Source organism: Leucoraja erinacea, chromosome 5 (assembly GCF_028641065.1).
Source record: "Leucoraja erinacea ecotype New England chromosome 5, Leri_hhj_1, whole genome shotgun sequence".
NCBI lineage: Eukaryota > Metazoa > Chordata > Chondrichthyes > Rajiformes > Rajidae > Leucoraja > Leucoraja erinaceus.
This window is the reverse complement of record NC_073381.1, coordinates 85,164,900-85,190,226: the sequence shown is the minus strand read 5'-3', so window position 1 is coordinate 85,190,226 and position 25,327 is coordinate 85,164,900. Positions and strand designations below refer to the sequence as shown.

Below are 25,327 nucleotides of genomic sequence, written 5' to 3'. Positions count from 1 at the left end.
TGAAGGCACAATGTTAAGGTTAAGCACCATCAGGTCAGACGATTCGTATGGGTGACGATCAGTGGACGATAGTGGCGCGCGGGACAGCGTGTCGGCCACGAACATGTCCTTGCCCTTGCGATACACAATTTTAAAGGTGAAGCTCTGGAGCTGCAGCATCATGCGCTTCAGCCGGGAAGAGGCAACGTGGATTGGCTTGTTTAGGATGGTGACCAACGGCTGGTGGTTGGTCTCGATCGTGAAGTTGTTGCCCAGAATGTAGTCCTTGAACTTGGAGCAAGCAAATACCACGGCAAGCAGTTCCTTCTCAATCTGAGCGTAGCGCCGCTCGGCCGGGGTCATGGTGCGGGACGCATAGGAAAGGGGCAGCTGCAAGCCATCGTGGAGCTGCAGGCAGGCGGCACCAAGACCGAATTTAGAAGCGTCGCAGGTGAGAACGATGGGACGGTGTAGATCGAAGAATTTGAGAGTGGGGGTACTGACTAGTCTAGACTTCAGGACGTCAAAAGCTTTTTGGTGATGCGGGAACCAGGCCCAGGCAGTGTCCTTCTTGATAAGCTCCCTCAGGGGTGCACTCAGCTCGTTGAGGTCAGGAATGAACTTCCCCAGGTTGTTGACCATGCCCAGGAAACGCTGCAGGCTGGGCACGTCGGTGGGTGAGGACATCCCGGAGACAGCAGCCATTTTTTGTGGGTCAGGCTTCAGCCCCGAGGCAGTAAAAACGTGGCCCACGTAAGTGACCTCCGGGACGCGGAAACGGCACTTCTTTGGGTTGAGCTTGAGGTTGATTTCACGGGCCCGGTCCAGGACTTGACGGGGGTGGAGGTCGTGCTCAGCAACGTCCTTACCGTAGACCAGAATGGCGTCAACGATGATAGCACACGGCAGACCGGCAAACAGCTGCTCCATCGTTCGCTGGAATACCTCGCTGGCAGAGTTAATCCCAAATGGCATGCGGAGGAATCGGAACCTTCCGAAAGGCGTGCTGAAGGTAGTCAGGTAGGAGGATCGCTCGTCCAGCGGTATCTGCCAGAAAGAGCTCTTGGCATCGAGAACCGAAAAGACAGTGGCCGGGCCAACCTGTGCAGCGACGTCCTCCACTGTTCGCATTGGGTAGTGTGGGCGTTTGATGGCCAGGTTCAGGTTGATGCAAATGCAAATTTCACTTTTGTCCTTTTTCGCAGCAACAACCATGGTGGAGACCCACCGGGTGGGATCGCTCACCTGTTGAGCAGCGTCGATTCCACCTTGTCCTTCATGGCGAAGGAGACGCGGTGCGGCGGGCGGATCACTGGTTCAACACTGGGGTCGACAGCAATCTTGTAGCAGCTGGGCAGCTTGCCCAGCTTATCGTCGAAACGGTCGGGGCATTCGTGCAGGGGGTCCATGAGGGTCCGCACCAGGTGGATATCACGGTGAAAGGAGACCAATCCGAGGTCTTGGCACGCCTGGGCACCCAGCAAGGTAATGTTGTCAGAGTCTAGCAGGTAGAAAGTGAGGGGCCGAGAGGCCTTCAGGCCCTTGCAGTGCAGGGTTGCCTTTCCCACAGGAACGAGCATGCCTCCCCCGTAGGCATGCAGGCGGGAGTTGTCAACCGTCACTATTTCATCAGTTCTTATCTTTTTGAAAAGGCTTGTTGACATTACATTTGTCACGGCCCCCGTGTCAAGTTTTGCGGAGAAGGTCGAACCATTGACAGTAACCCGAACCGAAGGGTCCGTTATCAAGGCATGTGCATCCAAGAGTGAAAAAATGCTGGTCTCCCCCTGGGATGAACTGGTATCAGTCAAAGGGAGTTCGTCAGGCTGGTACTGGGAACCAAGCTCGCAATCAGCTTGAGCAAGGTTGTTTAACATTCTCCGTGGAGCGGGAACTGGCTTCCCACGGGAGCGGCAAGCTGCAGAGAAATGGTTTAACTTCCTGCAAAAATTACATGTTTTGCCCAAAGCAGGGCACACATTAAACTGATGGGAGGCAAAATTGCAGTCGGGGCAACGTTGTGGGCTGCCGCCCCCGGGTGCAGGGGAACCCCGTTGCCGTGGCGGGCCAGCGTTCCGCCGGCGGCCAGCAGCACTGGCAAAGTTAATCTCATGATCAGCAGGCGACAGTGCCAAGGCGACAGCCTCTGCCATGCGTGAGGCGTGCAGAGCCTCGTCCAGAGACAGGTCGGGCTTCCGCAGAAGTTCAGCCCTTAGCTTTACATCTAGAAGGCCATATACTAGGATGTCCCGGGTCACTTGATCGGGGGTCAGAGCGTCCAGGCGACAACGCCTGGCCATGTGTCGCAACGCGGCGATATAGTTGTCGATTGATTCTCCAGGGATCTGGCGCCACGTCGTGCCGGAAATCTCGTCTAAAGACACCCCACCGATGGGCAATGTCGAGTCGAAGACAAGCACCTCGGGCTTGCGGCAAGAGGTAGCCATGGCACGGGAGATAGAACAAGGGATAGGGAACTGGGTCAAAAGTAAATAAAACCCGACAAACAGGAGGCGCAGAGGTACGATTGTCACACCATGTAAAGAGGAGTCATCAACACACTGTGTCTTTACTACTATTTATTGATAATACACAAACGTTACTGCCCTAGCTGTACGTGTTCTGTCACAGGAGCTACAGAGAGATCAATGGGTGGGGAGGTTGCAATTATACTTCTGATATGGGGAGTGGTTAGTAGTGGTGAGGTCACTTTATTAAAGGTACATGCACATGTCATCTACAGTTTGCATTTAGGTGTCCCATCCTTTCTGTTAGTAGGCGTTTTGTCTTTGTAATCTTTCGGTTTATAGGTGTTTCAGCCTCGTTTCCATTCGGTTCTTTTGCTTCGACTTCTTTGCTTCGTCCTCTCGTCCGTCGGCGCCACGTCCGCACACGATCTACACTGCAATTTCTGGACATATTTTAATCAAGCTATGCAAGATAGATTTTTATGTGGATTGCTGGATGAAGGAATATAATCAAAATGACTGAACACACCAGCCCCTACCTTTGTTTAAGAGGTCTGAAGAAGGGTTTTGGCCCGAAACGTTGCCTATTTCCTTCGCTCCATAGATGCTGCTGCACCCGCTGAGTTTCTCCAGCTTTTTTGTGTAGCCCCTACCTTTGATTTGGCATGCAAAACTGCCTTGGCCATGGAGATCCCATCTCAAAATGCACGAGTTTTTCAACCAACAGTCTTTTGTAAAGGGTGCAGAGGAGATTTACCAGAATGATGCCTGGACAGACTTGGATTGTTTTCTCTGGAATGCCAGACATTGCAGAGGTATGTAAAGTTATGAGAGGCATAGATTGGATAGACAGAACCTTTTTCTCAGGATGGAAGCATCAATTGCTTGAAGGCATAGCTCAAAGTGAGAGAGCCAATTTTTAGAGGAGATTTGCTCGGCAGGTTTTTTACACAGAAAAGGTGATGAGCCCCAGGATCGCGCTGCAGAGGGTACTGGTTGAGGCAGTTATAGTGGCATTTAAGAGACTTATGAATGGCCAGATGGAAATGCAGGCAATGGAGGGATATGGATTATGTGCTGGCAGATCAGGGTTGGTCTTGCTCTTGCCATCATGTTTGAAACAGATATTTTGGGGCTGAAGGGCCTGTTCTTGTGTTGTACTGTTCTGTTCTAAGACAGTTTAACTCATCAAGTCCTTGCCAGCACCTAATAAAGCAATTGTGCCTTAAGGAGACCCTGATTGTCTCTGTTTCTGCCTTTTTACAGGCAATTAGCTCCAGTTCATCACTACTTTTGTTGTAAATATTATTTCTTGTCACTCCTCTGCCATCCTTATATCTTACCAGACTAAGTATGGACCCGTTGGGTCCCGTTCCCCCAACGCAATATTCCACCAAACTGCGCACGCGCGGCTGACGGGCCTGCACGAACGGCAGAAATTAAGTTAAAGTTAATGACTGTGTAAATGTGATATTTCAGTTATTTATTTTGAATTACTTTGCAAACATTTTTAAACACCTGTTATCGCTTTTTTATTATGGGGCATTGTGTCTAGATTGATGATAAAATAAATGAATTTAATCGATTTTAAAATAAGGCTGTAATGTAACAAAATGTGGAAAAAGCGAAGGGGTCTGAATACTTTCTGAATGCACTGCATCTGACTCTCTTTGCCTGGTCCGCAGACATCCCAACAACGCTCTTACCTCAATATTGCGATCCTAAGTCTCCCTTTCCCTGATATTGTGATTCCTCCAAGTTTACTTCCAATCCAACCTTTCTTAAACATAGAAGCATAGAAAATAGGTGCAGGAGGAATCAATCAATAACCCGTGCCTGCCTTCTCCCCATATCCGTTGATTCCATTAGCCCCTAGAGCTCTATCTAACTCTCTCTTAAAACCATCCAGTGACTTGGACTCCATTGCCCTCTGTGGCAGGGAATTCCACATATTCACAACTCTCTGGGTGAAAACGTTTTTTCTCACCTCAGTCTTCCCCTTTATGCTAAAACTGTGGCCCCCTGGTTCTGGACTCGCCCAACATTGGGAACATTTTTCCTGCATCTAGCTTGTCCAGTCCTTTTATAATTTTATATGATTCTATAAGATCCCCCTCATCCTTCTAAACTCCAGTGAATACAAGCTTAGTCTTTTCAATCTTTCCTCATATGACAGTGCCTCCATCCCGGGGATCAATCTCATGAACAAATGCTGCACTGCCTCAATCACAAAGATGTCCTTCCTCAAATTCAGAGACCAAAACTGGACACAATACCCCAGACTCTGGTCCCACCAGAGTCCTGTACAACTGCAGAAGAGGTCTCAATACGTTCTGAATGCACTTTATATAGATACATGTGACAATAATAAACCTAAACCAAAATTCTTTTAGGAGTACCAGTATTGAACCAGAATAGGATGTGATTCAGTTTGAAACCCAGCCATCAGCCAATATTGTCTGTTTTTCCTGCAAAACCTTGTATCCCACCTGCTATTTGTTTGCATAGTATGCCAGCCTGTTGAAGTCTACGAATGTCCTCCTTACTGTTTACCAAACTTAGAATTTTTACGCTACAATATCTGGCATTAATATATGTAAAAACATCAGCTACCCAGCGTTGTCACCTGGGGACCATCGCAGCCCACCATCCTTCAAACTGAAAAATAATCATGTGGCCACTCTGGCTTTCTGTCTGAGCCAATTTTCATCCATTCGACTACTGACTCCTTCTCAATCGCAGCAAAACAAAGGAGCTAATCATTCACCAGAAATTGAGATGGTGTACGCACACTAGTCTGTATCAATGATGCTGACGTGCTGAATGATGATGGAGGTGGTTGACAGTTTCAAGGTTTAAGTATCAGCAACAATTTGTCCTGGTCCAAAAACATCAGCAAACTACGGCCCAGAAAGCACACATGTACTTCCTAATAGAGCTGGGAAATTCAGTATCCAATGACTCACCAACTTCGACAGATGCACAATTGAAAATATCCTAGATCTAGATCCATCATGACTTAAAATGGCAATTGTTCTGCCTGATACCTCAAGAGTTCGTAGAAAATTGATGAGCAGCCCAGTCCATCATACTAACTAGCCTCCTCCCCATCAACTCTATCTATACTTCACACCTCCTTGGGAAAGCAGCAAACGTAATCAAGGACCACTCACGGTCTTTCTCATTTTCTCTTCTCCCCTCTCTCATCGATGCAAGAACAGCTTCTTCTCTGTTATCAGACTCTTGAACAGCCCTGTGTGGGGGAAAGAACTGCAGGTGGTGGTTTAAATTGAAGATAGACACAAAATGCTGGAATAACTCAGCGGGACAGGCAGCATCTCTGTAGAGAAGGAATGGGTGACGTTTTGAGTCAAGACCCTTCTTCAGACTGAACAGACTTCATGTGCTAGGGATGAATTCCCGATCTTCCAATCTATTCCGTTGCTACCCTTGCACTTCTTTAAAATCTGTGCTTTCCCTGTAGTTGTTACACTATGTTCTGCACTCTTTTCTCTTTTGAACTATCCGAGAAACAGCATACACAAAAGGCCCTAGGCCCACCGAATCTAAACTAACTATCTGCAACTCCCTGGTTCCGTAGAGACCGTTCCCTCCACAATTCCCTGGTCCACTCATCCCTTCCCACCTAAACCACCCGTGGAAATGGGATTTTCCATTGCACCGCAGGAGATGCAACACCTGTCCTTATTCCTTGTCACTCTACTTCATCCAGGACCCTGACAGTCCTTTCAGGTGAGGCAGAGGTTTGCTTGCACTACCTCCAACCTCATCCACTGTATCCAGTATTCCTGGTGTGGGGGGACCAAGCTTAGACTTGGTGATTGTTTTGATGAACACTTACACTCAGTCCGCCTTGACCTACGCAATGTCCAAGTTCCCAACCCTTTTATATCCCCTTCTCATTCCTACGCTGACCTTTCTGTCCTGGGCCTCTGCCACTGGCAGAGTGAGGACACATGCAAATTAGAGGAAGAGCACTTCATATTTTGCTTTGGCAGCTTACAATCCAGCAGTATGAACATTGATTTATCTAATTTCAAGTAACCTGCATTCCTTCCCCTCTACTCTCTCCCTTCCGCACCCTAGTTGCCCTACCAGTTCCATTGTTTGCATCCTTATATCCCTCTTGTTATCATACCTTCACCTGCCAACAATAGGCCAATATGGGTTCCACTCTTCCTGGGGTCATCTGTTAATGTCTATGATTTGTTCTGGCCTTTACTTGCCTTTAGTTTATTGCCCCCTCGCCTCTACCTTCAGTCTGAAGAAGGGTTCCAACCCGAAACGTCACCCATTTTTATCTCAAAATGCTTCCTGACCACCTGAGTTACTCCTGCATTTTGAGTCTATGTTCTGACCATCAACCAGCCATTTTACACTAATCCTACCCTTATCCAATCCAATTTTATTCCCTCTATATTATTATCAATTCCCCCTAGATTCTACCACTCACCTATACACCAGGGGCAATTTATGGTGCCCAATTAACCTACCAACCCACGTGTTTTGGAGATGTGGAGGGAAACAGTTGCATTTGGCGAAAATCCGTGAGTTCACAGAGATAATGTGCAAACTTCACATAGATGGCACCCGAAATCAGAATTTAACATGGGTCTCGGGCACTGTAATGCAGCTGCTGTACAAGCTGCGCTACTGTGCTGCCGATTTACTAATTTACTGTATAATTTGCCTGGATATCAAGCAAAACAGAGCTATTCACTGCATTTTGGTAAATGTGACAATAGTAATCCCAATATCAATACCTTTATTCCATGAATTTCAATTTAGCTAATTATCTTTTTTGCAAGATTTTGTCAACTACTAAAAATCGAGGATGTATATTTCGACTCATCCAACAATTTTCCTTGTTTCGTCATCAAAGAGATTTCACAAATTTGTGCTGGTTTTCCTTGTGAAACTCAAATTTTGACAACTGTATGTTAATCATGTCCCCAGTATTGTTTCTGTAAGCTTTTGAAAAAGTTAGATTGACATATGCCTGGCATATCCTTGTTTCTCTTTTGGACAGCATGTCACTTTTTGAACACTCAGCATGTCAAGCAGCATCTTTAGAAAGAGAAAGAGTTAATATTTCAGATTGAAGACTTCATCATTTCTAAGTGTTCCAGCATTTCCTTTTTATATTTAGATTGCATTTTTTTTAATTGATTTTCAGTGACTTTTACAAAATATGGTCATAAACAGGTAACAGTGCTTCAATATGAGCAGCCACATCACCTTATTGTTACTGGCTCACAAATTAGTTTTGACAATCTGCATTTATCCAGCAGTTTCCTTGCATGAATGTTACACGTGCAAAGTGGGACAAGAATATTTTTTAAAAAGCTGTGAGAAGTGCACAAAATTCAATAGAGCAATACAACTTCCATAGATAGACTGGTCACCAGAAAATGTAATGATGAAACTGAAACCGTTCAGCCTCACTGACTCACTCAAAATGACAGAGACTGTCAATATGGACCAACCCTATGAAGAGTTTTGTGCTAGCCAGGAGGAAATACGGAAAGCCAGACAGGAAACCACAAAATCCACCAGTGAGAAGTGGGTGGCAGTTTTCCAAAACATAGGGAAAGATAAATTGATCAACATGTTCAGGATTGTCTCATTTGTCCTCAGTGTGCCAGGCTCAAATGACTTTGTGGAGAGGATCTTCTCTCTGATGACCATTAAATGGTCAGACTCAAGAAACAGACGCAGCACAGAGCTGATCAAAAATGAATATCTGTGAACTGTGACTTGTCATGTAAGGACTTCTCTCTGGCTGTGCAAAAGGACAAAGGACTGCTCGAATCAGTCAAGGGCAGCAAGAAATATCCATGGAAAAAGTAGGCTTGGTGAATTCCCCCCCTTTTTTTCCTTTTTTCCTATATGTCTACTCTATAGGCACATACAGATAGGGTTATTTGGTGTTATTTCATGTCTGACGTTGTCAGATTATGCTCTATTATTTAAGAAGTAACTGCTAATGCTGGAACAATCGAAGGTAGACAAAAATGCTGGAGAAACTCAGCGGGTGAGGCAGCATCTATGGAGCGAAGGAATAGGCAAGGACTACCTGAAAATGTTCATACCGCTGGGGTATAAACAACCCAAGCGAAATATGAGGTGCTGAGTGAAGTGCTGAGCCACCAGCGATAAAGCAAACGTGGAGGTTCACCTGCACCTCCTCCAACCTTATCTATTGCATCCGCTGCTTTCGGTGTCAGCTGCTGTACATGGTAAGACCAAACGTAGGCTTGGCGATTGCTTCACCCAACACCTTCGCTCAGTTCGCAATAACCAACCTGATCTTCCGGTGGCTCAGCACTCCAATTCCCCCTCCCATTCCGAATCCGACCTTTCTGTCCTGGGCCTCCTCCATGGCCAGAGTGAGTCCCACTGTAAATTGGAGGAGCAGCACCTCATATTTCGCTTGGATAGTTTACACCCCAGCGGTATGAACATTGACTTCTCCAATTTCAGGTAGTCCTTGCTTTCTCCCTCTTTCCCCTCCCCTTCCCAGCTCTCCCACAGCCCACTGTCTCCACCTCTTCCTTACTTCTTCCCGTACCCCCCATCCCCTCATCAGTCAGAAGAAGGGCCTCGATCCGAAACGTCACCCATCCCTTCGCTCCATAGATGCTGCCTCACCATGCTCTGTATTATGCTTTGTTATAATTTGGTGTTACATTTCATATATAACACTGAAGATATGTATGCATGATTCATATATTGGATTTGTTTACCTATTCAGGGTTGTTCTCTCTCTCTCTCTCTCTCTCTCTCTCTCTCTCTCTCTCTCTCTCTCTCTCTCTCTCTCTTGAAAAATGTTCCTGGTACCATCTGCTAGCTGCCAGCCCCCTCAGTCACTTCATCCTGGGCCTGCACCATACCCACACCGCTGCGGCATGCCACATTTTGTCCCTTATTTGGTTGTGAGAAAGTTGGAAACCATATTGGTGGAGGTGCAAGTGACTCTCTGCCTTACCTGGATAAACTGCCGGAGTCCTCGGACAGAGTCGAGGTATAGGTATAGGGACAGGTGTTGCATCTCCTGCGGTTGCAGAGGAAAGTACCAGGGGAGTGGATGGTTTGGTGGGAAGGGACGAGTTGACCAGGGAGTTGCAGAGGGAACGGTCTCTGCGGAAAGGGTTGGAGATGGAAAGATGTGGCTAGTGGTGGGACCCTGTTGGAGGTAGCGAAAATGATGGAGGATTATGTGCTGTATGCAACGGCTGATGGTGTGGAAGGTGAGGACTAGGGGAACAGTTACGACTGAGGGGAGGTGGAGCAGGAGCAGAGCTGCGAAATATCAAGGAGATCCTAGTGATGGCCTCGTCTATGATAGAAGAGGGGAGCACAATTTCCATACTGTGGCAGAATTTCCAGCCTGGCCTTGAAGGGTAATTTTATGTTGCAATTTATAAATTTTAAGATTTATTATTCCAATGCAAGTTCTGATTTTGTAAGAGGTTATGCTAGACCAGTTTGCATGTACTTTTGACATAGAGTTTGTGATTGGAAGGTATTGGTGTTCAAATACTACAAACACTGAAAGTTCATATGCAGGTAAGCAAGCAATTAGGAAGGCAATGCTAGTCTTAATTGCAAAAAGATGTGAAAGCAAGAGTAAAGAATCCTACATTTATAATATATGCCTTGTGAAACTCCATTCAGAAAATTATATATTTCTCACCTAAGGAAATTTAAGCTAATGATAGAGAATGGAACAGGGGCGCACCTTTGAGTCATAGAGCAATACAGGGTGAAAACAGGCTTGTCAGACCTCCTTGACAATGAAATTATCGGTTAGTCCCATTTACCTGCATTTGGTCCTCAAACCTTTAACATCTTCCTATCCATATGCCTATCCAAATATCTTTTAAAAGTTCTAATTGATACTGCTTTTATAGTTTTCTCAGGCAGCTCATTCTGGATACCGACTATCCTCTGAGTGAAAAATACTGCCTTCTTAAATCTCTTCCTCTCACTTTAAGCCTATGCCCTCTAGTGTTAGAATCCTCTACCCTGGGAAAATACTGTGTGTTCACTGTATCTATTCCCCTCATGATCAATAATGTCACCCCTCAGCCTCCCATGCTACAAAGAGATAAGTCCCAGACTATCCAACCTCTCCCTGTAACTTAAGCACCATAAACCTAGGTAACATTCTGGTGACGCTTTTGCATCCTTTCCAATTTAATGACATCCTTCCTACAGCTGAATGATCAGAATCCCACACAGTACTCCAAGTATAGTCTCACCAATGGAGTAATCTCATCAATAAGATTTCATTTAAATTCACACATTTGTGCTGGTTCTACTTTTGGAGAACCAAAATTCCCCCTCCCATTCCGAATCCGACCTTTCTGTCCTGGGCCTCCTCCATGGCCAGAGTGAGTCCCACTGTAAATTGGAGGAGCAGCACCTCATATTTCGCTTGGATAGTTTACACCCCAGCGGTATGAACATTGACTTCTCCAATTTCAGGTAGTCCTTGCTTTCTCCCTCTTTCCCCTCCCCTTCCCAGCTCTCCCACAGCCCACTGTCTCCGCCTCATCTACTAAACTCAAAATATTCAAAGCATGTATTAATAATGTCCCCAGTATTGTTTCGAAAAACTGCCCGAGGTTAGATTGACAAATCTTTTTTCTCTATTTTGTATATCTTTTTTTCTCTATTTTGCACAGCCTGGAGGGATATAGAACACCTGCAGGCAGAAAGGTTTAGTTCCATTTGGTATCATGTTTGACAGAGAAATCATGGGCGGAATGGTCTGTTGTGTTGTTCTGTTCTAAGATGGCATTATTGGAACCTTTTCCAGATCGACATACCCTCTGGAAATTTGACGAGCTATTTATGGTTGAGAACCGCAATAGCCTTCCTGTACAAGTTCTACTACCATCTAATTGAGTCATTTTCTAAAAAGCGCATTGGATTTCAGTGACAATTTTTGTAATTTTTAAAGTTCATTTGAAATTCATTGTCATTAATTCAGAGGGGCTACAAAGTTTAAAGTATTTTGTGCTTTTTATTTATAGGTGCTGGAACAAAGTAATCAAGTCCGAAAAGAGGCGGAAAATTCAGGTCCATTGACTGAACTGGAATACTGGAAATGTATGTCTGCGAAATTCAATTCCATCATAGAGCAACTTAGAGGAACCAGTTGCAAGTCCGTGATCAATGTTTTAAAAGCAAGTTCTTCAAAAATGTTAAAGGTAAAGACATCAGAAAACAATCAGCCAACTTATTTTGCATAAACCAGATGTTTTTGTTTTGAGAAATCCCACTATACTTTTAGAGTTCCCAACCTGGGGTAAATTTACCCCCAGGGGGTATGTTTCATCTACCCAGTGGGTAAATTTGTTGATTCTGGATTTGTACATATTTCTTATCATTAACTGACTGTTTTTATCTGTTCATCATTAGAAGTGAAATGATATTGTTATGTGCTATTAAAGTTGCCAGGGGTAAACGGGACAAAAAAAGGTTGGGAATTCCTGTTTTAGAGTCATTGAATCATACAGCACGGAAACAGGCCCATTGACCCAAATTGTCCATGACGACCAAGATGCCCAATTACGCTAGTGCTATCTGCCTTCATTTGGTCCACATCCCTCTAAATCGTTCTTATCCATGCACCTGTCCACATATCTTTTAAATGTGGTTGTAGTACCTGCCTCTTTTGGCAGCTCATATACCCACGTACCCACCACCTCCGTGTGAAAATGTTGCCCTACAGATTCCTATTAAATCTTCCCCCTCTCTCTTGGATTCCCCTACCTTGGGGAAAAGAATTTATGCATTCATCTTATCTATTTCCTTCATGATTTTATACACCACCCCCTCAGCCTCCTGTGCTTAAAGGAATAATGTCCAAGCATGCTCAACCTTCACCCCCCTACAGAAGTGGCGGCGCTGTGAAAGTGGTGGCGCTGCAGTCTGTCTGTTTTTACTTTTTCGTGTTTTTTGTCTTGTTCAGTTAAACCTTTGGTTATTAGGTTGTGTTATGTATGTGGGGGGGGGGGGGGGGGGGGTGAAACGCCTCGGCTTTCTGTCTGTCTCTCCCTTCGGAGGAATGCGACTTTCTTGTCGTATTCCCCTTCTCTTCCCCCGTCTGAGCTGAGGCCTAATGGCGGAGCTGGCGGCCTCTATCCTGCGACCGACCTTGACCATCCGGAGGTAGAGCCAGCCAGGACTCACCAACGCGAGGCTGGCCGTCTTCGAGCTGCGGTGGTGTGAGGGTGAGGGTGGACGGCGCGGGGCTGAGACACTCCTGTGAGGGCGGCCCGGCTCCAGGTTGGAAGGCACTCCCGTGAGGGCAGCCCGGCTCCCGGCTGGAAGGTGCTCCCGTGTGGGCGGCCCGGTGCGGGGCTGGAAAGCGCTCCAGTGTGGGCGGCCCTGTGCAGGGCTGGAAGGTGCTCCCGTGTGGGCGGGCCGGCTGGAAGGCGGGGTGGAGACGGTGCTCCGGTGGCTGAGGCGGCGTTCTGGCGGCGGCGACCTGAATCCGGGGCTCGGCCGCGGGCCAGTGGATGACATCATCAGGTTGATGCCTGTTTTCTGGAGCTCCCGTGGCAACAACTGCGTCCGCTGGACTGGAGGGCGGCAGCTTCGACCACCCCCGGGCGGCGGAGCTTGAACCGCGGGACTGACTTACCATCGCCCGGTGGGGTCTCGCCTCAGCGCAGAGGGAGAAGAGGAGGGAAGAGACAGCAACCCTAATACTTTTGCCTCCATCACAGTGAGGAGGTGCTTGGTGAATTCACTGTGGTGGATGTTAATTTGTGTTTATTGTGTGTTGTTTATTATTACATGTATGGCTGCAGGCAACGACATTTCGTTCAGACCGAAAGGTCTGAATGACAAATAAAAGATTCAATTCAATTCAATTCAATTCAATATAGCTTAGGCATTTGAGTCCTGGCAACTTCTTTGTAAATTTGATCACAAGAGTGTTTAAATGTCATATGTACCAGGATTGGAACAATGAAATTCTGACTGCTGCAGTTTTATAGATAGATTAATGCAACAAAATATCAAATAAATATGTAATAAACAATAATACAATAAATGATCAGTTATACTAGATTACCAGTGCATAATAATGCAAGCCGAAGTGTGTTTTTCAATCTTATACAGTACATAATCCATAATAGTTTGTTGCTGAGATAGGGTTGTGATCAGGTTTGTGCAGCGTGGTTCAAGAGCCTGATATTTGTTGATGATGTTGATTATGATACTTTGTTGTCACGTGTACAGTGAAATTCATTGTTTTTGCATACAAAGTACACAAAAGAGTCGCCACAAAGGTGCCTACAAAGTTGCAGAAAGTACTCAACCCTTCATTGACCACCCCCCGCGTGCTGGATCCCCCTTAGTTCTTGGAGCACCCTCTCCCCCATGCTGGGTCCCCTGAGTTCTAGCAGTCCCTCCCATGCCGGGTCCCCGTGGGTTCTCGGTGGCGCAGGGTGTCCATCTCGGCCCGACTCACACTGACCTCGGTCTGATCCGCTCTGACCTCGAGGCTCCGACCTTGATCCGACTTGCTCCAACCTCGGCCCGGCTGGCTCCGACCGTGGCCCGGCGTGTTCCGACCCCGAAGCTCTGACCTCAACCTGACTCACTCCGACCTTGAGGTTCCGACTGGCTCCGACGCTGGGACTCCAACCACTGGGACTCCTACCTCGAGACTCCGACCTTGGGTCGACCTTGAGGGACTCCGACCCCGGTGCCCTGTAGGAGCCTTCTAGCCCCGCACGGTGCCCTGTGGAAACTTTCTTCCATGGGGAGTTGGGAAGAAGCTGTTCTGAACTTTGAAGTTCTTGGGGTCCTGTACCTTCTTCCCAGTAGTGGCTGTGAGATGAGAGCCTTCCTCTGCTACAGTGGATCTTTAATATGAGCTGCATTCTTGAGGGAGAGCTGCTTGTAGATTCCTTCGACGGTGGCGATGTCAATGCCTTTGATGGACTGGGCAATATCCACCATCTTTTGTAGCCTCCTTCGTTCTAGAGAATTTGATTTCTAAATCACATCGTGATGCATCCAGTCAGCATGCTCTCCAGTATACACCTGTAGGAATTTGACAATGTTCCAAACCTCTGAGAAAATAGTGGTATTGAGAAGCTTTCTTTATAATTGAATCAATGTGCTAGGCTCAGAACTGATCATCAGCCATATGTTACATCCAGGTACATGAAGCCCTTCACACTCTACCGCCATCCCACCAATGAAAACGGGTTCATGGACCCATGGCTTTTGGGTGGCTGCTCTCCCACAATCCGAACATTTACTCTGAATTCCATTCTCCTTTCTGAACAGGATTTACAAACGTCCCCACAAGGATGTTGGTCCTATTCCAATTTCGGTACAATCCACCCTGCTTGTATAGTTCCCACCTTCCAAAGAGAGTTTCAGAAATTTAGAACCTAAAGTCTGTCCTTTTGTACGATCCTTTCAGCCAGGAATTAATTTAACCTGTTATTCTATTCCTGTACTCACTAATCTGTGGCACTGGAAGCAATCCGGAGATTACAACATTTGAGGTCCTGCTCATTAAATAGCTATTTAGCTTCCTAAACTCATTTTGCAGGATCCCACCTCTTCTCTTACTGCACCCTCTCACTGCAAAATGCTTGTCCAGATACTTCTTCAATGTTGTGACGGAACCTGCCTCCATATCTCACACAGGCACAGCATTACCAATTCCACCTACTCTTTGGATGAAACGTTCTTCCTCGAATTTCCTAACTCTTTCACTCCTTACCCAAAACCAGTGCAAAACCAATGCGACTGTCAGAATGAGGCCACACACAAATTGGAGGAACAGCACCTCGTACTTCACTTGAGCAGTTTACAACCCAACGGTATGAACGTTGGATGAAGGACAGACTATTTTCGGTTGAGACTCGAGATTATGAGAACTAATAGAAATAGAAGTTTTTAAAACAACCCTTCAGGTTTAATAATCAGTCTATGTGTCAGAATGAAATTGAAAATAATACGAAATTGCAGTTTGGAAAGACGCCCTTCGACTTTCAAACACGTTTTAATGCAGAAAGGTGTCTGGTCTTTTCATCGCCTTTGCTCTTCACCCCTTTATTCAGTCTGAAGAAGGGTCCTGACCTGAAATGTCACCTACCCTTTTTTTAACCAGAGATGGTGTCTTACCCACCTAGTTACTCCAGCACTTAGTGTCTATATTTGGTATAAACCAGCAGCTGCAGTTGTTTGTTTCTTGGTTTACCTGAACGTCAGAATAAAATTGAAAAATAAGTACGTTTTAAATTGCAGAATAGGTGGAGGTGTGGGAGACGAGACAAAATGTTGGTCCTGGTCTTTTCTCGCCTCTTGCTCTTCACCCCTTTATTCAGTCTGAAGAAGGGTCCTGACCTGAAATGGATCACCTACCCTTTTTTTAACCAGAGATGGTGTCTTACCCACCTAGTTACTCCAGCACTTAGTGTCTATATTTGGTATAAACCAGCAGCTGCAGTTGTTTGTTTCTATGGTTTACCTGAACAGTCTTGTTAGTGGAGGCCTAGGATAGAAAGGTCAGTGTGGGAATGGGAAGGGTAATTAAAGTGTTTGGCAACCGGGAGGTCGGGTAGGTCCAGACGGACTGAGAGAAGGTGTTCAGCGAAACGATCGCCCAGTCTACGTTTGGCCTAGCCGATGTATAAGAGTCCATATCTTGAACAAGGTGAGGAGGTGGTTTGGGTGGGAAGTAATAAGTTAACCAGGGAGTTGTGGAGGAAGCCGTCTCTGTGGAAGGCGGAGAGGGGTGGAGATAGGAAGATGTGACTCGTGGTGGGATCCAGTTGGAGGTGGTGAAAATGTTAGAGGATTATGTGTTGTATACAATCGCTGATGGGGTGAAAGGTAAGGACTAGGGGAACTCTGTCCCCATTGCGACTAGGGGGTGGTTGAGCAAGGGCAAACTGGATGGAAGATAAGGTGATCCATATCCTGTTTAAATTCGAAGAGCAGTGGAGTAAGATTTAAAATGGCCTGCAAACGAAAGCTGAAGATTTCTCATGATATGGCTATCCCACACTCTCACAGCTATATATTCCCACTTACCTCTTGAAAGGGTGCTTTTTTTTTCCCAGGTTACAAAAGCAATCACCCAATATGCATTTTGTTTCTCCAATAAATAGGGGGAAATTTTGTGAGTGCAGAATGTTTGTAGACAAAATTGGAAGAAGTTCAATGAATCATTGCTTCATCTAAATTGATTGGGTTCCTGGATGAAGGGACGGGAATGGACATGTGTTACATCTTCTCCAGATATAGGACAGGAGAAGTGGTGGGTGGGAATAGAAAAACACTCTAGGAAGTCATGAATGAAAATCATCCTTACAAAAAAACAGAAAAGGAAGGAGATCATGTTGGAGGTGGTGGAAATTGCAAAAGATAATATTTTGAAAGTGAAAGATTGATAGGATGACAGATGAGTACTAGGAGAACAATTTTAATCTGCCCCGATGAAGAGGGAATGAGAGTAGATGTGCAGGAAATAGAAGAAACATGGTTTTGAGTTCCATCCATTATGGCAGAGGAATGCCACATTTTAAGACTAAGGAGGATATTTAAGACCGTCCAGAGTAGAACAAATTGCTTCAGACCAAGAAATTGTGCAAGAAATGAAGACGGAATGTGGAAAGAAATGAAAACAGGGAATTGTGCAAGAAATGAAGGCAGGGAATGAGAGAATGTGAGAGGGGGTCTGGGCTTGTAAGAAATGTTAGGAATTAGACTGTTTCCTGAGATGAACATAGAAAGATCCAGAGAGGAAAGGGAATGTCAAAATGAGATCACATAAATGTGAAAGCAGGATGGTAATTGGTTCAAATCATTTTTTCATATGGAAGTCAAATTTCAGAGTTGTGCCCAATTTCCCCTCATTTGAGAGGAGTGCAGAAAAGCACCGTGGAAAATGTCTGTCAGTATGCTAATTTTGTGCTTCATTATTCTTCATAGTGGCTGCTGGACCAGCATACAATTCCATTAGAGTAAAATGGTCCACAATTTTTTTGACATGCAGTTTGCTTTGTTTACCAAGATCTCCCGTTATGTTAGACACCACCGTTAGAGCCACATCATTTTCAGTTACTTGTGAGTGTTGGTGGCCTCTTTTGGATTTGGTTTTCCCACAGGATTGTAAAGGTTAGTTTTTACTTCAAACAGATAGCAACACAAAGATCAGTAATAAAGCATTAAATCTTTATTTCACCACGTGGGTGTGGCAGTAAATTCTTACAGTATGTAAAATACAGTCTATAGGTTCACTCTATCCCCACACAAAGAGGTAATGTTCATTCAGATATATTTATACCCCAATAATCAGCATATCAGCAATACTTTATCTTACAGAGCATTGTACAGCCTCTTGCCTGTTAAGATTGACAGGTTCTTCCGAGATGGTTATGCTGAAGAAGCTGTTTTTCTGCAGATCAAGCAGTTGTTTTTTTTACCTTATTAACACACATTGTAATCTTATAGATTAAAGAGTACGAGCCAAGTGTCTGAACATTCTCCTGATGTTTATATCATAAAGGAAAATCATTCATGATTTTGTGCTGTTATCTCGCTAGTGTTATGGAAGAATGGCAAAAACATCTTTTTGTTCTAGTGCTGTAGCCTTGCTAGGGTAGTAATAGGAGAAAGGTGAAACCACCACCCATTTTATTGCTTCTAAATCTACAGCTGAATCCATTTTGTAACTTTCAAATCTTTAAACTTTCTCATTTCATCCTCTTTATCATTTATGATAACAATGATTCACAATCCTCGGAGGGTGCATAATGGTCGCAAGCAGTTAACAATAAAAAAGAGCGATGATTAATAAAAAGATAGAGCCATAATGTAACACAGTACCCCAGAATCCACCAAACCAACTGAATGGCCAGCAGCTCCCATTTCCTCCGTTGTACCCATGCATGTCACTGCCAACCTTGTGGATCTATTCAATTTCTTGGGAAATGTGGGTAGCAAGGTCAGTGATATTAGAGGATTCATCAGGGATCTAGGCACAACACTCATCTTATTATAACACAGGTACCTCTTTGTTGATCTTTAAGATCAATACTTATTTTATAGTAAGAACGTTTTTTTAATATTCTCTCTCATTAATCAGTTGCAGAAATGGCGGCATACGTATGTCAGATTTTAATTTGGTTTGAACCTGTCCTTGAGTTCGTAGATGGTTATGGCACAAACCCAACATCCTAATCAGATAAGGAAACTTGTTTACCTTACAGCAGCGCGTTCACTGCTAACACTTCTATCATTATAGCCCTCGCCGTTACAGCGCGTAAGCAGGCTGGCATGCCATTTTACTACTGCTATTGTCAATATTGTTTTAAACATGGCAAGGCAGCACCCTTTTTTTATAGTCAGTTTATATTCAGGGGCTGAATACACTCATCCCTCACGATTCTTATGCTTGGCCCATAGTTCAAAGGGTACCTGGACCAGAGCCACAATAGTAAGATCCTCAGTAGGCGGCTGTTGCTTTTCATAGTGTCCCATTCCTTTATGACCCATGTGATCTTTCCTTCTGTGTCATTGGCAACTTTAAAACATGAATTGTCTGTTTATCCTTCAGCCATTTTATCAATTTTCCTATTTCTTTCACTCTTGCTGGAGGTCTAGTTGTTACGATTAAGTGTGACTCAGAGGTGTCTCCCATCTCAAATCGATCCCTTTGGTTTTATTCCAAATCCCGGGACCCCAAAGAACAAATAAGGGGTCACTGTTAATTGATCAAGTTTATTCAACCAGGGGGAGACTCGTTCCTGGTATCCAGGATTAGGGAGGCACATATATAATTCAGTGCAATGCGTTCGCTTATGTTCATGGCTGGTTTTAACACGATATTGTAAATACTGGCCTTTACTTATGGCTTCCTTTTACCTCCAGTCTTGCAGGAGGACATCCAAGTTCATACTTCCTTTTTCCAGTTTCCAATTCTTTCGCATAAGTTAGGTGTATCCAACGAGGATTATTTTCAACCTTCACTGCTGTAGGTGTAGTTAGTAGTACTGGGAAGGGCTCCTTCCACCGTTCACCCAATTTCGTCCGATCCCAATTTTTTATCAGTTCGTAATCTCCTGGTTGTAAGGATTCGCCGTTATGGTCAGCTGATAGTGGTTTCTGTAAGACTGACAAGGTTTGGGTCAATTGCTGTGCATATGAAATTTATTAATCACTAAGGTCCTGTCCAGTCTCAGTCAAGGCTTGACAAAGTCTTTAACTACTTACAAGGCAGACCCTTTAAAAATAGGTCATTATAAAGAAAAATCAATTAAAAAATTATTCCCAATTCTTTCAATCTATCTTCCTAAATTCCCGATTTCAAATTAACAGATTTTTTTTCTGAGAAAGTAATTTCCAATTCTCATCCAACACCTCAATCTGAATCCCACATGGCCAGTGCGCAATTCATATCTCTCTTCAATTAAATTCCAAAGCTAAGAAATAGGAAGAAATCAAACTTAAAATACTGACAAGGTCACCAATCCTAACACCAGGTTGTGCAGCAAAGAAAATGAACACTCTTTGCTGAGCCACATCAGCTGTTTAATAAAAGTTGAGAAGATAGAGAATAAACAGTCAATTTTCACATAGATAGCCACTACATTTCCAAAGAGCAAATGAAAAGAAAATAACTGCAACTCCATGCCCACACAACTGCAACTTCTTAAAGATACACTACCTTTTAAAACACATGAGACTCAACAAAGATTTATCACATAAGTCAGCAAGCTCATTCAATGACATCCTATTTCATCTGAATTATAGGATTAATTCAACATTCACCCAGAACCGGTTCCATAAACAAGTAGCAGTCTTTAAACTCACTCACTCTACACCCGCTTTTCTGTGACATCCACTCACAAATTTCCACACCTCATGCAATATGCTGAATCTCAGATATTCACACGCTTTAAGGCAATAAAATTCTCACACACGAGTAGTTATACACTCCTCAAGGACATTATGCAAAACTCTTAAAACTTTGATACACCCAAAAATGTTCATACTTTGTTCATAAATACAACACATACTGAAGAACGGTCTCAACCCAAAACACACATTTACACATTCCTTATATCCCACTTGACTCTCTCTCTGTAGCTGCTGCTACTGCTCCTCAGACACAGGTCATTTCATTAAAACATTCCCTTCCCTCCTTATCAGCAAGCACAAGGAAGTGTATATAGTGTAAAATAAAAACATCAGGTACACAAATTTGTCCTAGACGAGTGAGCCACAGGCCCGTCAAAGGGTCAACGGCACAACCCCCCTTGTTTTCAAACATCTTTTTACATGGCAGAACTTTACATTCCCTTCACTGACAGAGCCGTTCTGCCTACTAGAATCTTTGGTTCTGTGGGGACTAATGTGCAGAATTTGTAATCTGCTTTGTGGGCAGTAATGTCAGCTAGGGCATTCCCCCACGAGGCTTTGTTGTGGCCACTTGTATGGTCATTGCACTTAATAATGGCCAGTTGGACTGTGAGGGCTAAGGCGTGCAGTAGCTGGCGCAGTAGCCAGCACTGTTCTTAAGTTGTGAAAGCCTTTTTTGTTGGAGTGAGAGAGAATTGCTGCGTTGCCTTGGCAGAGACACCAGCAATGAGTAGTTTAATGTATCCACTTCCGGTAGAAATTAACCAAGTCCAGAAATGGGATTGGTCCGATTCCCAATCATTCACGGTCTTGCCACACCTCACATTTGCCCAGTTACTCACAGACTTTCCCCTCTTCCTCCATCAGGAAAGCTCTGTATTTGCAAACAGGTCAGAGACTTTTGTTTCAAGTTTGTTTTAAACTGTACTGACTGTTGGCTGCAAAATGTTAACGTTCATGTGGCAAAAGTGAGCAGCCTCGATTCTTGCGGTGTAGTTAAGGTACAGTGCCTCAAAAGCCACCAGCTCGTCATCCTGCTTTTTCCCTTTTCAGTCTTCTTTGATTTATCTGCTATTTCTCTTTCTCTGGTGCTCTGTGTTGTTTAACTCTCTCACTGCTGGATTCATTACTGCTCGTCTTCTTCTGCCTTAAGCTGTCTCCCTTCTTCTTCCTCATCTTCCTTATCAGTTTTTCCTTTTTCCGGGGTTGCCCTTCCCAGTAGAAGTACTGGAGCCCTTTCCTGTTCACGGGATCTTAGTGTCATAGCGCCTGCTGTTAGTGACTGGTGGCCAGGCATGAGGGAGGTATTCTACACTATTTCTAATTTTGTTTCTCTCCCCAAATTTGTTCCTCATCCCCCCTCTCTCTGTAAACATGGTCGCCATACTAGACAAGGGGTCCCCAGGGATATTTTGCTTAGGTTTTCATTTTTACATACCAATTGTTTAATATTATGTTGGCCAACCATATTCTCTCTTTTTTAAATCTATTCATTATGTAATCTTTACGTTTTTCTGGATCCAAATTACACATATGCTGTACCGAAGCTCCCACATGTACCAAAGCTCCCACATTACTCTTATCCAGAGCCTATCCTCTCTCGGCTCAATATCGGCTTTATACTTCAGACAGCCTACTTAGTCTGAACTTACTCAATCCAGAGCCTATCCCATTACCCGGCTCAATATCGGCTTTATACTTCAGACAGCATACTTAGTCTGAACTTACTCAATCAACAATCACAAAAATTGTCTTACCTTACCTTACGTTATCTGTCAAAGATCTTGGCAGGAAACGAGATCAACTTTGGACGAAGGACCACAGTGTTCCCGGGCACTCTCAGGAGTTCAGACTCAAGGGGTACGATAGTGCACTTTCTACTCCCTTCGAGATCCCGGCCAAACTGTAACCTCCTACTCAGTCTTCAGAGATAGTTTCCAGCAAGATCCTGCTCGACTACGCCAATGTAAAGGTTTGTTTTTAATTCAAACAGGTAACAACACAAAGATCAGTAGTAAAGCATATTAAAATCTTTATTTCGCCAGGCAGGCGTGGCAGTAAACCTTTACAGTATGTAAAATACAGACTATAGGTTCACTCTATCCCCACACAAAGAGGTAATGTTCAATCAGATATATTTATACCCCAATAATCTGCAATTCAGCAATACTTTATCTTACAGAGCATTGTACAACCTCTTGCCTGTTAAGATTGACAGGTTCTTCCGAGAGAGGAAAGGTTAGCCCATATATAGTTATGCTGAAGAAGCTGTTTTTTCTGCAAATCAAGCACTTGTTATAGAGTAAAGAGTACGAGCCAAGTGTCTGAACATTCTCCTGATATCATAAAGGAAAACATTCATGCAGTTGTGCTGTTATCTCGCTCGCGTTATGGAAGAATGGCGAAAACATATTTTTGTTATAGTGCTGTAGCCTTGCTAGTGTAATAGGAGAAAGGTGAAAGCATCCATTTTATTGCTAAATCTACAGCTGAATCTATTTTGTAACTTTTAAATCTTTAAACATTCTCAGGATGGCTTGGTGGCTTCAGTGTGTGGAAGTCCTTGGATTGCACGCAGTCAAGCTAGTGTTGTTGTCTGCTGGATGTACAGGGATTTAAGTGGTATTGTAGCTGTTGCTGAATGCCTAGATTTCTGGAGGAGAGGAATCACACTCAGGGTCCATAAAGATCTTTGGGACCTTGAGCAATACTGCTCTCTTCACCCTAAAGGAATACTTAGGCCTTGGAGGCTGTGGAGGTCAAGTCAATGGATATTTTTAAGGCAGGGATAGATACATTCTTGATTAGTACAGCTGTCAGAGATTATGGGAGAAGGCAAGAGAAAGGGGTTAGAAGGGAGAGAGAGATCAGCCATGGCAGAGTAGACATGATGGGCCAAATGGACAAATGATACTCCTATTACATATGACCTTTGATCAGCAATAAACAGACTCAAAGTGGTTGTACTCTTTTGGTGCCAAAGGGATCAGGTGGATATTTTTCTCCATCTCAGCAGTAAATCAAAATTAGATTTCCTTACTAAAATTCTATTTTGGTATCCATTTGTTTGCTTTAAAAAAAAGAATTGCCTCCACCCCACCTATCACTTCAATCATGATTGTCATGTGTAGACTGCGTGGAAAGCTTGAAATGTATTACAAGAGTGACCTGGTACAAAGCCTCTGTCATCTGAGGACAAAAAGCTGAGAGTAAAGTTGCACAGTAATGCATCTCCTAACTTGGCGATCGATAGGTTGCATTATGTTTGACATCACACACAAGATGAACTGAAGTTTTCCATGGCCTCATTCAGTAAGGTGACAATTGAAATACCCCATGTATAAGTTCGGAAATTAAGAATATGGGGGAGCTGGACTAAACCATATTTTGCTGGACTGTTTACCAATAGCAATAACAAAATTACTACCACTGCAATTTGGATAACTTGAGGTCATCATTTCAATAATTATTTGATGTTTTATGTATAGGAGGTCATATTTTGATAAGCATGCTTATAGTCATGTTTAAGAAGGAACTGCAGATGCTGGAAAAAATAGAAAGTAGACAAAAAATGCTGGAGAAACTCAGCGGGTGAGGCAGCATCTATGGAGAAAAGGAGTAGGCGACGTTTCGGGTCGAGACCTTCAGACATAGTCATGGTGTTTATGACTTGTAAGTCATAAATCTTACAACAGATTGTTTGTGCATCAAAGGGAAGATGTTTTCTATAATATGAGGGCATCATTATCATTGGTTTTTAATAATATTTTCAAGAAATCAAATTGGTCAGAATGAGTTGATTCCAAACATGGTGTGCAACTTTTACATTGAGCTGATGTATGGCTATGAACTATGCTGTTTGACAACATGTATTCTTATTGAAAATCCTTATGCAATATAACGTATTAACTTGCTTAGAAACTAAAGTTGACATCTCTTATTCCGGAAGTTACTAAACAGTAATGTAGTAACAACAACAGTTAACGTATCACTGATGATGGAAGAAGACTTAATGGTCTGTTTGTCCCTTTATTGTAGATGTGGTTAGAGTTAGATTCTCAAATCACTGATGCAGCTAATGGAGCAAAAGACAATGTGAAATTTCTGCAAGCATTGGAGAAGGTCTGTAAGCCCCTTTACAATTCTGATCCAGTAAGTATATTTTCAGGGTAATTTTTGTTTTCCGCAAAGTTTATATATATTAATACAGGAATATATATATATATATATATATATATATATATACGAGACCAAAGGGAACCCATTGGGTCCCGTCCCCGCAATGCGCGATTGTGGAGGTGGAGGGGACCTGCTGCGTCACACAAACACTAACCATCCCCCAAACACACAGGGGGAGAGGGGAGAAGGGGGAGGGGGATGAGGAGGGGTGAGAGGGGGGAGGGGGAGGGGAGAGGGGGAGGGAAGAGGAGGCAGAGGGGGAGGGGGAGAGTGGAGGGGGAGAGAGGAGAGAGAGGGGAAGGGAGGGAGGAGGAGGAGGAGGGGGTGGGGAGGGGATAGAGGGGGGAGAGAAGGGTGAGAGGGGGAGAGAGGGGGGGGGAGAGGGATAGTGAGGGGGGGGGAGAGGGGGGGAGGAGGGAGGTGAGAGAGGGGGAGTGAGGGGTAGGGAGAGGGGGAGGGGGGGGGAGAGAGTGGGGAGGGGAGAGGGGTAGGGGCCTCTCCCTCTATTCCCCATTCCCTATCTCACCCACTCCTCACCCTCTATTCCCCCTCTTCCCCCACTCTCCCTCCTCACCTACCCCATTCTCCCCCCCCCCCCCTCTGCCTCCCTACCCTCCTCTCCCCTCCCTACCCCCTACTCTCCCTCCCTACCCCCTCAATCCCCCCACTATCTTTCTTCACCTCCCCAGGATCTTGAGGGTCCTCGAGCGCGGTCTCTCCTTGCCCCCAGAGCCCGCTGCGGGTGGAGAGGGAGCAGGAGGTAGAGAGGG

The 25,327-nt window shown here is 44.5% G+C and overlaps 1 protein-coding gene across 1 annotated transcript in view; it reads left to right on the top strand.

The window, feature by feature from the left end:
- The window catches only part of LOC129697508 (dynein axonemal heavy chain 8-like), a 641,267-nt gene that overhangs the window by 66,201 nt on the left and 549,739 nt on the right, over positions 1 to 25,327 (top strand). Inside the window, 2 exon segments of the mRNA XM_055636144.1 lie at positions 11,510 to 11,686; positions 24,417 to 24,530. Coding sequence (XP_055492119.1) covers positions 11,510 to 11,686; positions 24,417 to 24,530 — 291 coding nt within the window.